This window comes from Musa acuminata, chromosome BXJ3-1 (assembly GCF_036884655.1).
Source record: "Musa acuminata AAA Group cultivar baxijiao chromosome BXJ3-1, Cavendish_Baxijiao_AAA, whole genome shotgun sequence".
Lineage (NCBI taxonomy): Eukaryota > Viridiplantae > Streptophyta > Magnoliopsida > Zingiberales > Musaceae > Musa > Musa acuminata.
Window position 1 is genome coordinate 3004869 of NC_088349.1, and position 17233 is coordinate 3022101.

The 17233-nt window shown below is 38.9% G+C and overlaps 3 protein-coding genes across 11 annotated transcripts; 1 reads left to right on the forward strand and 2 right to left on the reverse strand.

Annotated features, from left to right (window-relative positions):
• Nucleotides 1-2046, reverse strand: LOC103988049 (transcription factor bHLH162-like). The gene is made up of 3 exons (XM_009406558.3): nucleotides 1800-2046; nucleotides 1055-1354; nucleotides 1-343 (listed from the first exon to the last, which is right to left on the reverse strand). Exons 1-3 carry the CDS (start codon nucleotides 1929-1931, stop codon nucleotides 275-277), a joined length of 501 nt encoding a protein of 166 aa, XP_009404833.2. The 5' UTR covers nucleotides 1932-2046; the 3' UTR covers nucleotides 1-274.
• Nucleotides 2047-4496: 2450 nt separating this feature from the next.
• Nucleotides 4497-12434, reverse strand: LOC103988026 (protein SICKLE). Of its 4 annotated transcripts, XM_065136498.1 has the most exons (4): nucleotides 12276-12434; nucleotides 8823-9207; nucleotides 5037-5160; nucleotides 4497-4884 (listed from the first exon to the last, which is right to left on the reverse strand). In XM_065136498.1, exons 2-4 carry the CDS (start codon nucleotides 9172-9174, stop codon nucleotides 4875-4877), a joined length of 486 nt encoding a protein of 161 aa, XP_064992570.1. In that variant the 5' UTR covers nucleotides 9175-9207; nucleotides 12276-12434; the 3' UTR covers nucleotides 4497-4874. The 4 variants fall into 4 exon arrangements, with proteins under 4 accessions (XP_064992570.1, XP_009404820.2, XP_009404811.2 ...); XM_009406545.3 differs by lacking the exons at nucleotides 4497-4884; nucleotides 5037-5160 and adding an exon at nucleotides 7095-8130; XM_009406536.3 differs by lacking the exons at nucleotides 4497-4884; nucleotides 5037-5160 and adding an exon at nucleotides 7095-8133.
• A 318-nt stretch (nucleotides 12435-12752) lies between these two features.
• Nucleotides 12753-16865, forward strand: LOC135629309 (pentatricopeptide repeat-containing protein At3g22670, mitochondrial-like). Of its 6 annotated transcripts, none has more exons than XM_065136495.1 (6): nucleotides 12753-14715; nucleotides 15829-15917; nucleotides 16005-16088; nucleotides 16187-16448; nucleotides 16532-16622; nucleotides 16722-16865. In XM_065136495.1, the coding sequence occupies exon 1, from the start codon at nucleotides 12984-12986 to the stop codon at nucleotides 14670-14672; it is 1689 nt and encodes a 562-aa protein (XP_064992567.1). In that variant the 5' UTR covers nucleotides 12753-12983; the 3' UTR covers nucleotides 14673-14715; nucleotides 15829-15917; nucleotides 16005-16088; nucleotides 16187-16448; nucleotides 16532-16622; nucleotides 16722-16865. The 6 variants fall into 6 exon arrangements, with proteins under 6 accessions (XP_064992567.1, XP_064992568.1, XP_064992565.1 ...); XM_065136496.1 differs by having other exon boundaries at nucleotides 16223-16448; XM_065136493.1 differs by having other exon boundaries at nucleotides 16305-16448.
• The last annotated feature ends 368 nt before the right edge of the window (nucleotides 16866-17233 follow it).

The following is a 17233-nucleotide window of genomic DNA, read 5'->3' on the forward strand; positions in this document are numbered from 1 at the left end:
CATTCACTTTTGCAATCTTATTACAATGTGCACACTTTTACACATACATAATTAAGGGACTTTAGCATAAGCATCAAACTTAGCCTCACATAGGGCTATTACCAACTGGATAAGAACAAACACAGTGTCCATTCCATGACATCAATTATATTTTAGCTTCTAAGAAGAATCCTGATTCAAAGTTTGATTTGCATAATAACAGTTCAGTCACATGAAACTATTGTGACACTTTGTAAAGATTCCGTGTTTTGAAGTAATCTTGCAGGTTGCATCCTCAACAAGCCAACTTCTTCAATTTCTCATTTACACTTGATGGCTCCAAACCAATTCTTGAACAAAAAGCCTGTGGATTGCAAGTAAAACAACCAGAAATAATGATCAGATATTATGCCTAATCAAGGTTTATCAAAATATTACTTCCCTTTTTTTGACATAATTAATTAGTTTGATATTTCTTTCACCAATATGGTTATAGGAGAATTGATTTCTTGTCATTTGAAACAACTTGTGATGTGCAAATGAACTGAGACAACAGTAAGTGAGAGTGCAACATATCTACATAAACTGTAGCTTAAATAATGCAAAAGGTGTGCTCCAAATGTTATATGTTCTGAAAAAAAAGCAAAATTGAACACCTTCCTCCATAAGTAATCATTTCCAAAGGAGTAATTTACATTTTGTGTGTGTGTGTAGTTGATATGCCTAATTTTTGATATTTTATGTGCATTTAAAATCATTGTCATATACACATTTATAGAATTGCTTTATGAGAATTTAGAAAAAGACAGTTGAGAAGTTATTTATGGAAAGTCCTAAGCTGGTGAAGAATGCATAAAGACACAATTAACTGAAAGAGTTTTCAATGAAACTGGAAAGAAAGAAAGAAAAAAAGAAAAAGAAATCTAAATTAAAGACAAAAATTCAAGGAAATAAAATGGTGATTTTGAACTAAGCAGGAAGCTCGATATCAGTTGTTCGGATGACCTTAGCTAGGATATGAAGATTGGTCATCCAAAAGTCTAGGTTGTCTAATGATGTTTGAGTCGATGATTACTTGACAGTGAATGGTGTGGAAGATCCTGCCACCCACAAGATTGAAACTGGCACTGATGACTTCAGCACCTTCTTCCTCGAGGACCCCGATAACCTTGCGAAACATGTAACTTGATCTCGACCCGGAAACGAAAGACACCAGTAGGGTAGAATCCATGCTTCTCACTTCAACCAGGAGGAAGTGTAAGTCTGCCGTCACACTCCTCATTTCCTTCTTCTGTTTCAGCTTCTCTACTCTCCCTTGCAGCTCTTTAATGTAGTTGAAAGCTTGGTCCAACGGATCTTGGTCTCTCACGGCACGCTGTTGCGTTAGAAACAAGCAACAGATTAGGTCTTCATTATAGTAGAAAGCCTAAAATCATAGAGTTGCAAGTCGAAGATATCAGTCGTCTTAGAGAATGGAGGCAAGCAGGTTATCAGTCGTCTAAGACTCTCTCATCTTGGAAAGATGACAAGGAAGCAAAATTCTGTCGTAATATCTGAAAAGATGATTCTATATATATCCAGTAAATTAATTGTAAGAATATCTTATAAAGAAAAACATGTCATATGGGAAGCCGAATGAACCCTTAACATTCTATCTTCTTTCGAGTATCGTAATGTGCATAGTATCGACCCCTGTAAACAGATGAGATGAGTTCAGTGTGGTGAGAGTGAATTCTAAAGCTATCAGAGTTAGGTTTTTACCCTCTTCGCCCATCTATGCGTGTTATATATATGAATATATATGCGTATGTAATATGTACCTTGGACATGGTTGTGTCTTTAGGGATGAGGGAGGTCAGCTTGAAGCAGAGATTCTTCATGCAGATTCTCCTGTTCCTCTCCACAGTCCTCCTCTCGATCTTGGCACCTTCAACTCCAGCACTGGCCTTCATCTCTCTCTCTCTCTCTCTCTGTGCGTGGAAATGGAGAACGAAGAGAGAGAAAGAAGCAGTGGAGGGTATGCAGAAACCTAACAAAGGAGTTCTTACGAGAGTATACTTTGCCGCAAAGTTCTCTGAATATAAAAAGGAGAAGGAGAAGGTGAGATGATGTCCCTTTTGGTCGGCATGGTTACACGTTTTAAGCTGGATTAAATCAACCCCATGCAGAAAAATAGAACCTGTGGTTGCTGTGGTATCTCGCAATCCTGTCAATAGGAATAGGAATGTTAGGCACTTCCTTGCGAATACGAAAGAGAGCAACCTCAACCAACACCCTTAATTACCTGCTGACTGACTTCACGCAACTCTGCATGCTCTTGTGATCCCTTCGACTACTGTTGCTCTGAGATTCGTGCAATAGTGGTTATCAAATCGGGCAGACCATCAATCCGGTTTAATCTCAGGCCGCCAACCGGTTGAACCACATGCTTGAGAATAATATGTAAAATATATAGATAATATTATAAAATAAGTTTTATGATAAGAGTGAAAGAGGATGAGATGGAATGAGAGTGTAACAAATGTAACAAAAATATCTTTAATGATAAATAAAATTAAAAATATATTTTAGAAATCATTTGATCCAACGGTCTAACCAGTGATCTTCGACCGGTCCGGTCGGTCCGGGCTTTACACCGTTTCTAAGCGCAGCGTCGTCGTGCGTCTTTAGATTCCTAGATTGCGTCGATGGAATGGTGTTGAGATTCGTGCAACGATCGTATGGGCCACTTGGCGCAATACGTGCCATGTGTACTTCGGCGCCGTGTATGACTTGAGACAGGAATATGAAAGACACTGCTCGGTGGCGCGATCTAAGTCGCAACGAATCGATGACGCACCTGCGGGCGTGCGTCACACCCCCTGTCGGTTGCTAAGTCGTGACGCGACGGCCGTGGTACGGCCGATCCTATCACGCCATAAGTCGCACGTGGAACGATTTCATCGGCGAGGATCGGTTAATGCCGCCGTGCCCCCAAGACGGGATGCATGAGTTCCGACCACGGCCACCGGTCGCGTCAGACTGGAGCGCTCGAAGTCAAACCATGTCGATCTCAGAGCAGGCAATGGAGACCGGCAAGCAATTAAATTATTTCTCTGTTCCTTTCTTTCTTCTTCCGTCCAGTTGGATTCCTCAATCTGCGTAGCCTCGACGTGTCACAAATTTCTCTGCTCTATTTTGGTTGGCATCATGAGTTCCAATTTTCTCCCTTTGAAAACATGCATTACATGCCAAACGCAAATGTGTGATCCAAAGGAGATCATCGGATCCTTCTCGTACAGTAGGAATGATTGAGCAAGTCATGGCTAACGAATGCAAAAAGAGAAGCAAACAGTTCATGTTAACCTCAGTCGTCGTCTACGTTAAGATCGAGGATTTCTACGGTCGAACTTTTCGTTCGAAGGTTACAGTTTTCTTCTCTTTCATTCTTAAAATGAAAAAAATTCATAATCTTTATAATAAATAAAGAGTTAGTTTCAAGCGATCGAGAATTCGAGATTTTTCGGTTCGATGGATCGATCGAATCCGAGTTTTATAAGTATATAATTCAAGCCAAAAGAAGGAAAAAGTAACGCCAAGCAACTCTGTTCTCACGCTTCTCTGCTTCCAGTGTAAACCCATCCCGGCGAGACGGCGGAGGGGTCGAGTCTCTTCTCGCGTCGCATCGAACGCGAGTCGTAGTGTGGCAAGCAAGTCATGGAGAGTGAAAGGGATGTGATGATAGCAGGATAATGTCAGTCATCGGAATCAACTCGCGTCACAACGAATGGGAGTCGTAATGTGGCAAGCAAGTCGTGGCCAATGAAACCTCGAGACCGTGAGACGTCACTCGGCCGGCTGCGGACTTTTCTTCCTCGACTCACCCATCCATTAGAAGTTTCTTTTCGTTAGAGGATGCCAGCCAACTAAGTTGACGAAGATATCGGTATTACAATCTTTATTGTTCTTGAATTTTGATTCTTTTGTCCGTCGTAGATTTGGAAATGAGAGCATAAACAATATTTAGTTCTCTTCATGTTTTTGCTCAATGAGTTTTCCCTTTTTCTCTACTCACTAAAAATGTTATGTAGGATGAAATGCAATTTACTTATAAGAAATTTAATGATTAAGAAAAAATTCTGCTACAAAAATTGTAGAAATCATATAAATTCTTCTCCAAAAGAGGAAACTATTGTCCATCTCTCTCCAAAGGTTATAAGGTTTCAAGGAACAAATATGATAAAACTATAGTTATGAGGACAGATACAAAAATCACTTTGCAAGTAAATATTTAGATACATATGCTCTTTTACAGAAAACAAATGGTTACAGAATTAGACTTTTCTACTTTGGTTTCATAATGCAACTTCAGCTACAGTGTCATATTCAGTGTCACACAACTGAGTGATTGCTATTGTGGTTGAATTCTGCTGTTGCACTCATATTCAATCTACATCTCCAAGTTTGACAATAGGATGAACATCAATAGCATCTACATCCTGCCGAGCAATTAATTAAACAGCCTAAGATCGAAAAAAAAAGTCAAAGCTATAATTGGTACATTGCATTTCCTTGGCCACCAGACTGAAACATACATAAGTTCAACGCAATGCCCTTTTCAAAGCAAGCAAAAAATTGCAGTTCCATAATCCTTTCATCTTGTTTCCATTAAGGAAAAATTGAGATAAAAAAGATTTGGATATACAAGGATAATAAATAAGTGAATTTATGGTCACCGAGTTAGGAGATAGTAAGAGACGGCTACCGGCCATCTCTTCTGAGTATCATACCACCTCCTTTGTTGGTATTAATTGCTTGCAAGATCTTTCATAGCATCAGGCTTCCTTTTTTTTTTTTTGCATCTCCCAAGAACTTGGACAACAATGATGAATTGCTGGCAACAATTTCTGTAAGCTTCAACATAAGCTGCAATTTTCAGTATGGCAAGTGAGACTCTCAGATATCTCATTAAATTCATATCTAAAGCAGCAGGAAACTCTGAACCAACCATAACAAGAGAAGCTCTAGCCACATTTTTCGCTTCAGTATAATGTAAATTGAAATAGAAAGGAAGTAACCTGTCAAACAGCAAAGGGCAGCAGCAGATCTCTTGAAAGCATATACCAAAGCTATACATGTCCTTCTTGTAATGTAAAAGATTCAATCTAGAACATGAAAATGCTCCATCAAATTTTACACACCCTAGAACAGAGAACAAATTAGACCTCTGAGTCAAACTTCATGTGCCATTCCAAACTTCTCTAGTAGCTTTAGTAACTTGTGACACTAAAGCTCAGGTATCGAAGGATGGAGCATAGTTATGAGAACAGCTACGAAAACCAGTAATATTATGAGAACAACACTTCTGGAGCCATATATCCAAGACTTCCCCCTTGGGATTTTGAGACTCACATAGGCAACATTAAAGCCAACAATTCTGAACATTTCATGGATATCCAATCAAAGGTTTTAAATATCAGACATATTGTATGGAATGATCTGGTCATTCGAGAGCGAACCAGCAAGCAAACTGGTTGGTCCACTTCCTATTTCATGTGTGTACCAGTTGTATGAAGCAAAACTGGCTGAACAGTTTGTCTACAGCTTTCAGAAATCTGTGAAGTTTAAAGCCTTTTCTGTCTTCATCACCGCTGATGTAGTCCATGAGGCACCTCCTCCGCTGCCATCTGCCACATCCACCTCGGCAATTGGCTCCTCCCATCACCACCACCTACGTGTCATCTCCTCCGCATCTTCCTCCTCTTCCCCCACCTCCACCTTCTTCAATTCCTCCTCTGGTTCCTCACTCCTACTACTCCCCCTCTTCTCTTCCTTTTACTCTCTGGTCCGACTGTACCTTGTATCGAGCCATGGTACCCATATAGATTCAGCCACTGACCGATATCAGCATCACCTTTTTTCAGAGGAAAATGGGAAAACCCCCACTTCACAAGGGAGAAAAAGAAAAATCAAGAACAAACAACAAAGACAAGAAAATGAAGATGAAGGAGAAGAAAAAACTCATAGTTGCTCCAAAGCTTCAGCTAGGTTGTACCATCTTTCCTGAATAAGCCTGCAGCACATGTGCATGCACTTGCATGATCATATTGATGTGCACATACATAGAACATGGAAGATAACTTTGAAACCACCACCAACATAATCTACAAGATCGAGATTATTTATCACAATTAACAGCTAAAAAGTGATTAAAAAAAGAATGACACATTCATCACAAACAAACAATTAGACAATCACTCAAAAACCATGCGCATGTTCAACCAAAGTGTCCCATCTGACTCACCAAGCATGATTAACTCCAGTCTTTTGTATGCTTAGGAGTGGTTTTCATTACACAAAGGAAGATGTGGCTGCTCAATAAGGAATGGAGCAGTGGAAGTCAAAACTGGATTCTTTTTATTTTGGACTTCTCCAAATACTATGTATTAGATCTGGGACCTGCATTCTGTTTGCATGACTCCTATAAAGTAGTGGGGTGCCACTTTTATGTGTGACTACTGAACACATCTAAATGCCCATGTCAGATTTAATCCCTCATCTTAATTACTTGTTCTCTCCCTCTTTTGTTGGCATTTTTGTTACCCATGTACATCATGAAATTAATTTGGTGACTGACTGATCGTGTTAATTTTAGGAAGGCAAGTATTCTGTGTTGCATGTTGGAATTCAGATGATGCACCTCCAGTACTTTCACCTTTTTGACTCTTAATTCCAATATCTCATGAACAATTTGTAATCATAAGAGGATCTCTAGCTTGAGAGAGCCCCCATCAGGTTGATCAGTCAGTAATAAGGAGGGGAACCTGGCAACTAATTAAGCCCTTCATGAATATGCTACTAAAAATTATAAATATTTGTCATATTCTACATAAAGATAGTTTTATATTAATTTTTTTGTGATAAGAGTCGTCAGAGATATTTTTTTGCTGCAAAAATAGCTACCCAGAAAACATTGATTGATATTTGGAAAAATAGTTTTCAGTAGTCATAGGAATTGGAACAAAGTACATAAAGAAACATTCTTTTGGGAAAGAAAAAATTCAAATCCACCATGGCCATAGAGCTCAGACAAGCCTATTTTGATCATATGTTGACAAACACAGTATTGCTTACTATTGCAGTTAATATTGCATTTGCATCATAATTTATAAATAAAACATCTTCCTACACACTAGAAATGAAAATTACACTGAGCAGCACATCAATTCCAATTGTCCAAGAATATTCCTGAGCCCTTGACTCAAATCTTAGGCTTATATACATAGCTTGTTAGCTTTGCAGATCAACTATATCAATACAGTTTCATTTGATACAGCAGTGCTTGATATTCAATCCAACCGCAACTTTATATGCATATTGCTCAAACAAACATCATTTTCTACAATCATTCTGCACCTAATTTAGTCGATCTTGCCAACAAAAACACTCATGATGCTGATAATCATATCTTCGATGATCCATAATGTTATAGCTGTTGCAAAATATTCCCATAAAATGTTAGAAGCAATTGTGGGACTTAAGATTAAATTTAATCATGATTGATGGCCTCTTCAAAAGAATCTGCAAGGACCTCAGCAAGGCTCCACTTAGAATTAAGTTTATTGATACTCTGAGTCTCAGATACTTTACGTTTCTTCCCAGATATTGATTCTGGAAGCCAATATCCAGGGCCAGCCATTGGCTCCAGTATATTTCCAACAATAGGTTCTAAGTTGCGCCAAGGATCTTCAAGCATTGACTTACAGTAGTATCTCTTAGGTTTTCTTTGAACTGAGGCTTTGTCATTAGAACTTTGGCCTCTACCACAAGTAGCTGGTTTCAGACTTGAGCCACTGCTAATTTGTAGGCTACTGCCTCTGACAGAAATTGATTGTGGAGTACCACTACTTTGGGCAATGCTATTAGGGCTTCCCCAAGGTCCAAAATGAGGGCCTGAGAGAACACTAATTGGAGAGTTTGTGGGAAAGCCACGGATACCACCAGATCTATTCCAGGAACCTCGGCCACTAGCAGGAGTTCCTTGGTGCCCAGAGAAAGGAGTTAGCAACCGTACAGGGCTTCTCCACGGACTGCTATGAAGACCACATGATGGCATTTTATAAGAAATAGAATCTGGAGGCTGGGACATATGAAACTGATTGTTCCCTCTTCCTGCTATAACTAGCAAACACAGAAGATAAGCAATTCCAACTTCTTTGTTTCATAAAAACAGTAACTATGTGTATATAAAAATAAAAACAATAATCATATTACCGAATTATACTATTATAGTAACTATTACAAAAATCATATAGAAGATCCAAAACTTATCATCATGTAGCTTTAAAGTAAACCATAAGCCTCTTTTGTGGTCCCAATGCATCTCTAACCACCATGCAGGTGATGTACAGGATAATGCAACAACAAAAAAAACATATTAGACAAATTCCAAATCCTATGACATCTCCATTTCCTAAAAATAATAGTATAGCTTCTCCTTTGTTTCATTTTCATACTCAAATTTTCAAATACTGGTCGATCCAACCAAGGACTAGCACGGGACCATAATACCATGTGGTTCAATACCGATCAATTTTTTTAATAATTTTTTTTCTAGAAGTATCAGACAATTTGAGTCATTATATCACCTGTCATACCATACCAGACCAACAAGGCATCAAAATCAATGTCAGGCCGAGACTCCTTGGTCATGGATGTTTTCTAGACCAAGCAGCATCAGAAAAACTGAAAGATAACTAGGTCACAACTAAATACTGCTCCAGTTCTAAACTAAATGAGGAAAATAAAAGAATAATAATGAAATCAATAGGAAGGTAAAGTAAGAAATATGAGGAATTGCTTACCAGTAGGAAAAGATGATGGTGCTGGATGATAGGGGGTTGAGGGAGTCAATCCGATGGTACCAACACCATGGCTGGAAGAGTTAAATCCGATGGCACCAACACCTCGCATCCTCTTGCTGGACGTGAAGGCTGACAGGGGATCGGTGATAAAGAAATCACTATTAGAGATGGATGGCTGGCACTCAAGGGCCAGTGGTGGCTGGATTGGAGAGTTAGAGATTTGAGGTAGCAAAAGGAGTGGTGGGGGAACAGTCAAGGGTGAGTAGGAGGGTTCCAAGGTGGTGACCATGGCCCGAGAAGCCTGCAAGCTCATGGCCCGAAGCCTCTCCCTCCTCTTTGTGGACTCCTCCATGGAAGTGAAGACAATGATCCAAAAGGTGAAACCCTAAAAGACCACAATAAAGATACAAAATATTATATCATGTCAACATATCAGAAACAAAGCATCTGGCAGCAGAATACAAGTAATCATGTCCATAAGAATTGTCAACAATTCTGATAGGTGATTAATGGATAAATTGAAAGTGAAAACCCAAACATTCCCTATTAAGATCCACATAATCAATTATGCCAAATTAAAATTAACAGCCTCACTGTTCAGATTCACATAATTAGGTAACCCAAGTGAATATTTAACAGCATAAAGGAGATATACTTGACCTAACATTGAGTAACTTATAGCAAATGAACAGAGAATAAACAAATTAAATATTAAAGTTACAATTAAGAATATAATGACCAAAGAAAACAAAATTTATAGGCTTAGTTTGAATTAAATTATATAAAAGATAGCTATTTCTCAAGAAGAAATAAACTAAAGTTATTCACATATTGCACACTCCAAAGTATCATGTTACCTGCTATACCAACAACAATCTTGACTTTCTAGAGTCACAACCCATAAGGCAAGAAAACAGAACCACACTGAACCGGCTCCAATTGTCACTGAACCAACATGAATTGGGTTTAGTTTCCACAAGACCAGACTGAACCCCACTGAACTGGCTCCAATTGTCACTAAATCAACAAGATTTGGGCTCAATTCCTGTTGAACCAGACAAGACAGGCCTGAACCAAGATTTCTAATCTAAGCATGAATACAATGGGCCACAATGACCCATGCAAGGCCATGCTATAGATCTACTTCTGTCATAACCCGACATGATAGTATAACCGACCTCATTAATTTCATTGAGTTTAAACCAGGGTTCTCAATTTCGATGTGTACCGCCCGATACCGACGGTATGTACTGGTCCGAGAGGATACCGGTACACGGACCGTCCTCTATCGGGCAGTACTAGTGTTTTGACCAGTACCGAGGCGTACCGATTGGTACCGATATGTACTGACCGGTACCGCCCCGGGTTTCGACCGTTACCGAGGCATACCGATCGATACACCCTAGCGTGGTAGGCGAAGGTATTTTTAAGGTTTTAGGGTGTACAATCATTACGCCCTAGCGTACCGACAGTATATACCGGTACGTACTGTACCGAGCAAAACTCGGTACGTCGATACGGACCGGTATTCAAAACCTTGGTTTAAACCACTAGTTCAAAATGTTTAAATCAAAGGTAACAATAGTACACTCATCAAACATCTTAATCTTTGCCCACTTCTGATGTGGGACTAATCAGAATTCGGGTTATATATATATATATATAGGGTGGTTGCCTAGGGTTTTAACCAAGGTATCCAATTTCGTACCGTATCGGAGTTTCGATGTTCGTTCGGTACGGTACGAAACTGTATATCGAGCGATATACCATTCGGTATATATATATTTATATATATATTTTTTTTATAAAAGGCGACGTCGCCTCATTTATATATATATATATAATATTTTTATAAAAGGCGACGCGACGTCGCCTTATATATATATATCGTTCCGTCTGATAACGGGCGGTCCGTGTACTAGTACAGGTGGTACGTACCGGGCGGTATTATTCGAAATTGCATACCTTGGTTTAAACTACAAGGGAAAACCTTAAATTGATTTGATTTCAAGTTTTCCATAATGGGTATGGGCTGAATTAGGAAGAAGTTTCTTTATAAATGCACATATGTTTAATTTAAGTAGGGTTCACTTTAAGAAATAAATTTTCAGTGATTATAACAATTTCCTTGTGAAAACCATGTAAATTATGGTAGCAATTCCTACTTAAACATATCATTTCCGTTTTTCATTTAATGACCTTGAAAAAGAAATTTAATTTTCCAACTCGCCTTCAGGTTTATAACCTCTAACAAATAATATTTTCAAAAGTACACTTGGGAAGGATCTTTTCCATTTTGCAAAATGGTGAAGGTGAATTTTGATCTCAAGACCTTGTAAGGATCTGATAGTGTTCTTACAAGCTAAGTAAGCTAATACCATTTCGAATAACAAACCTATATCGATGACTTGGATAGACAGATACATACCATGTGAGGTATGTACATTCCGCTATACTGTGTGAGGTATGTATCGGTCAATTAGAGCAGACCGCTTGAAACAAGAACGGTCCGCATACTGATTCATACCTGGACCATTGTATGCCACCCATTTCATATTGATCGAAGCGACACAGCCATCCATAGCTAATACCTTCAAGATTTGTAAGGGTAAGATTTCAAACCATCAACCTAAGGTAAATGAGTCAGGTACATCACCATCAAACTAATATTTTAGTTGTTACGATTGGAGAATGAAGATTTGGATCGTCAACCTATGATAAGTAAGTCGGATATATCACCGTTAAACTAATGTTTTAGGTGTAAAAATATTTATGATAAGGTTTTTGGAACCCTAAATTTAGGGTAAATGTACATGATATATCAAAATTTATAGGGTGAGGTTTTAAAGTCTCAACCTAAGATACGTGAGTGAGATATACCATCACCATAATAATATTTTCTGTTTAAAATTTCTGGCATAAGATTTTGACCAGGTAAGTGAATCATGTCAATCACCATTAGAGTTGTGCATCTACCCTCAACCTAAGATAAGCAAGTCACGTATACCATCACTATATTAATGTTTAAAGTATTAAAAAAAAAATAGAATGAGGTCCCAAGCCCTGATAAGTGAATCAAGTAAAGTTAGGAAGGATCATGCACCTGTAAATTGTAATTTGAGAAACAAAAATTTGGAACCAAATTCAATAACTGTTCGAGTTAAGTAAATATTATTGAATACTGATGTTGCAAAATCGAGTAGATAACCTAGTAATTCTACACCTATTTTACTAAAACAGATTTTTCCTTCTATTATGCACCTTTTTTTATCCACTATAAAGACGTTCAATTGAAGCAGTTTTTTTATTCATCAGAAGTTCTAACATACACACAATAAAAAGGAAAAGGAAAGGCTTTATTAAAATATATTAAACGTAACAAAGATATTAATCAACAGGTTCGAAGAGATGATGAGATGGGAGGAACGAAAGGGAACGGAGCAAAGAAGAGACCTCGGTTCAAGTCGTCGGCGATGACCACGTAATCTGTGGGGATTACCAGAGGCAGACACGGCTCCCACTCCGACGACTGCTCAACGGCTGGCGGCAGCTATCGGCGAGGAGCGGTACGGAAGACCTAGGAAAAACCCGGGGCTTCGCTTTCCTTTCACATTTTATGGTCGAGGCCAGAATCCAACTGTAAAGGAACTGTTATGGGTCCCAGTGGTGTTTTCGTTTCATCTTCAATCACTATGAGGGTAAAGGTTTGGGTAGATCAATCAAAACAGAAATTAGCCGTCGGATCTGCGTTACCACCGAGACCCGTTAGAAACGGACTTGGGGTTCAGAGCTAAGAGTCTCCGTATCCAACACCAAGATCCGATCCGATTCCAACTTGGGCAGGAATTAGGGCTTCGCTTTCAACCAAAAACCCATTGGTCTTCTCTTTTATCGTTGGGGAAGGAGAGAACCGCCGCGAGAAAGGTACCTCCTCTTCCCAAAGTCGCCTCCTCTTCTCCCATTTGCGATCGATTCTCGAAGTGTCCGCTTGTTCTATCGCTCTATTTTTTTCCCTTTTCTCGAAATATATGCTTCTTGAACTGTTCAAAGTTATTCTCGTAATGTTCATGTTAAAATCGTCAAAGTTGGAATCTTTCATCTATAACGCGTTGGTTCGGTGATGAAAGTTGAATCTTTCATCTGGTTTTGTTTGGTCGTGTGATGTTAGCTTTGTTTGCGATGGCTCGATGTGGCCGAGTTCTCATGGTTCCTTGTCGTACCGTACGACAGAAAAGTTCGGTGCTTTACAGCCTTTTTAGTAGCTTCTGCAACTCCGCTGATTTGCCGGAGCTGCCTGATTGGTTTAGGTACCCGCAAGGCCAGCAAAATTTTGTGGATTCTGATGATGATTTTGTACTTCCAACAAAGTTGGAATTTTTGGAAGATAGTGGTTGCAGTTTAAAGGCCCACGATTGGAGGTTGGATTGTAGAAGGGGGTCTTATGATATCGATGACGGTGATAGTGATCTCGATACAATTTGTAGCATCTTGAAGTCAAACTTCACATCCGTTGAAGCCGTCTTTCAAGCTTTAAATGGCTTCAGTGTACATGTGTCCGATGATTCGGTTGATAAGATATTGAAGAGATTTAGTGATGATTGGATTCGAAGCGTTGGCTTCTTTATGTGGGCTGATACTCAAGTAGGTTACGAACACTCTCCTCACTCTTATGATATGATGGTTGACATTTTAGGAAAGTTGAAACAATTTAATGTGATGTGGAGATTGGTTGATGAGATGGTTCGGCTTGGGGGTTTGGTGTCACTGGCAACTATGACAAAGGTGATGAGAAGGCTTGCTGGAGCTGGTAGGTGGAATGACGCCATAAGAACTTTCCATCGCATTGAGAGCTTTGGTGTTAAGAAAGATACTATAGCCATGAATGTGCTGTTGGACACTTTATGCAAGGAAAGGAGCGTTGAGCACGCAAGAGATGCCTTTTTGGAACTACGGATTGAAGTATGGCCTAATGCCAGTAGTTTTAATACTTTAATTCATGGGTGGTGCAAAGCACGGAAACTAGAAGAGGCTAGGAGAGCAATGGAGGAAATGAGAGAATTTGGTTTTAGTCCTTGTGTGATTACATATACTAGTCTCATTGAAGCTTATTGCTTGGAGAAGAACTTCAGAATGGTTGATGCGATCCTTGATGAGATGCGTGTGCATGGGTGTCAACCAAACATTGTGACCTATACTATTATAATGCATTCTTTAGGGAAAGCCAAGGAAATTCAAGAAGCTTTGATGATTTATGATAAGATGAAGACTGATGGATGTGCTCCTGATACCTCATTCTACAACTCTTTGATTTACATACTAGGTAAGGCAGGGCGATCACGAGATACCAATGACATATATGAGGAGATGTGCAAGAATGGCATCTCTCCAGATGTAACCACATTTAATACCTTAATTTCAGCTGCTTGTGATCACTCTCAGGAGGAGAATGCCTTGAAGTTACTCTTTTCTATGCAAGAAGTCCATTGCAAACCTAACATCGAGACCTACACCCCGCTATTGAAACTTTGTTGTAAACAGAAATGGGTGAAGATCCTCATGTATTTACTTGGACATATGTTTAAGAAAGATATTAGTCTTGACCTTAGCACCTACAGTCTTTTGGTACATGGGCTTTGTCGAAATGGGAAGGTAGATCAGTCATGTCTATTTTTTGAAGAAATGGTGTTGAAGGGGTTCATTCCTAAACAACATACATACAATATTCTAATTAAGGAACTTAAAAGGAAGAATATGGAGAGTTTAAAGGTGAAAATACAACAATTAATGCTGCAGGCTGAGAGTATGAAGCTATCTAATCTTCAAGCAGTCAATAAGGATGATATTGAATGAAGGCCAAGTGATTGTTTGTGGTGGCAGTGTATCTTTTTCTGAAGTAAGTTTCACCTTCTGTTTCTTGGCCTTTGTGTGTTTCTTCTTGTCTACCATTTACTATTGTACGAATGCAACCCTTTTGAAGTGTTTTATCATTTTTTTTGTAAGAAGGTGTTAGATGTTTTAATTGTTTGCTGGACAACTTAATTTTTCTTGAGCAACTTAACTTTCAGTTGAAGTTTGTCTAGCTACCAATGAAGTGGGTTTTTACAAACCATACAAAGCAATCTTGATTCTCCTTATCCTCTTTCTTTGGCATACCGGTACTTATCAAACTCGTATCACTCCAGCTAGCAGTTGGTATCGGTCCAGTATTGAGATTTAAAAACCATGGTCACCGTATATTTTAATCGCCAAACTCCACATATCTAGTGATTTAGGATTCAAAAAGTAAGGTTCTAGTTTAAGAAGATTGATGACAATGTTTTGCACTGCTATTTTGCTTTTCTTCTTTTCTGAAACCCAACGGGACCTTAAATTGTATTTATGAGTGATAATTAAAGAATAAATAAATTTATAAAGAATATTTTCTATTTTGATACCGATTGCATTATCCTGATTTAGTGATGACATGGTAACTAATTGTAACCGTAGTTAGGGTAAGGCAGCTAACCTCTTTTGGCTGCTGGAGTTCCGGCTAAGGTTGATCTGGGCTCGGATTTGTTGAGTTATCATAGTGCTTCCTGGACCAAGCCCCCCTAGTCTATGCTGAGATGTGCCTCTCTAATCTACTCGGTGCTGATCGAAATGACTTGAGCTATGCTGTTTCGAGTAGCACTGGCCTAGCTGTGCCAACGTAGGTTGTGCCGATCTCAGCTATGCACCAGGTACCCAGACTAGGTAAGTGCTGAGGATTTTATTGTGTTGCCCAGGTGTCAGTTTTTTATTGTTCCTGACTATTTTATCATAACAGAAGGATTATCTTTCCACATTTCTTTCATTATTTTAATTTGCTAATCTATCCAGTGATCTATACACATGCATATAACAGTATCATAATCTATACACATGCATGTTGTAAGTAGTTCATTTAGCATTTAGTTTTTGTTTCTTTATCATTATATGCATTACTATTATCTAATCAGATTCTCATTGGTTTTGGTTTTGGTTTTAGCCTTCACATCATCTCTGCTGAGGATCAAGCAGTTGGGTCTATATGTCTTGGAGATCATTGTTATCAATGCATTTGTCACGTGGGATGTGGTAAACATAGAAGTTTTCTGATAAATTTGCCACTGAAACATGCTTGTGTTTGCCTCCTAAAAGAGTACTCCAAAATTTCTGATTCAGGCTGATTTGCGGCAACCAGTGTTCATTTGTCCAAAGCAACATCTATGGTGGAAACTGATGGGCTTGCAGTGTGCCTAAGTCTAGGTGAGTGCCCAGGCTGTTGCCTGAACTGTTTGGAAAATGATGTTGATGTAAATAGCTTTGGGGACATTTCATTGGGACATTTCCTAACTTGCAAATAGTTTTTTGTTCTTCTCTTTTTCTGTAAGAGAAAGTAGATCAGATCCCTTATGACTGAGCAACCCTCCTTCTCGAACTCTGTTGGCTAACTGCTGTTTATATGTGTGCCTACATTGCAAGGGCCTTCTCACTAAATTGAAATTTCAATTCTAGAGTTGGATAATGCTGTTGTAGCATTGTGATAACTTGATCCACCCGATTAACATGCCACACAGCCACAGAGGTGGAAACAAGGATCATCGACAACAGGCTCGCTAGCTCAAGGTGCAGAAACTATCATTTTCTGCAGAAAACGTCATGCCACCGAGAATACATATATTTTGTTGTTTACTTCTCTATATTTACAGTGAGACAGGAAGGTCTGAAAGGATGCCATGGTAGGATGAAGATTCATCAGCTGAAGGACTTCCCTTGCATGTTGGACAAGCACAGAATCAAGTAAGCACAAGCATAACCAACTTATTTTGACTTTTATATTGTTCCGATATGTGTGCACTGTCAACTTTATGAATGCTAAAAGATGGTTTTCATTGCCAGCCCACTCAACTTGGGTGCATTTGAAGCCCGTTCTTCATTTTCTGTTCAAGTGCTTTGTACCAAGTACCAATTCGATCATTTCAAATTTCATTTGTGAATGGATTATCAATCATTGACAATAATCTTATTATGTTTCCGTATTCATCTTCAGCACATTTTAATGTGCGACAGTGAATAGGTTAGCATATCACTGTATCTAATGCTGTTCTTTAGAGGGCAACTGATGTTATCTATCCTCAGATTATGTATGAGTCAACTGGTTTATGCAATTGTTGCATACGGTCATTATACTGTAAACGGCAATTCATACTGCCAACAATAGGCCCTACGAAAGGCAAGAAGAGTTAGAAACTGCCACAAGCAGAACAAACGAGGAAAGAATACAAAAAGGCAAAAAGTTGCAAGGATGGATTGCATTCACCACCCAGATAAGCTTTTTGGCATAGTAAAAGGCTCAAAAGAAAGATGCACATTGGTTCTTGGTTCAGGCACCAGTCATTCTTCCTTTGAAA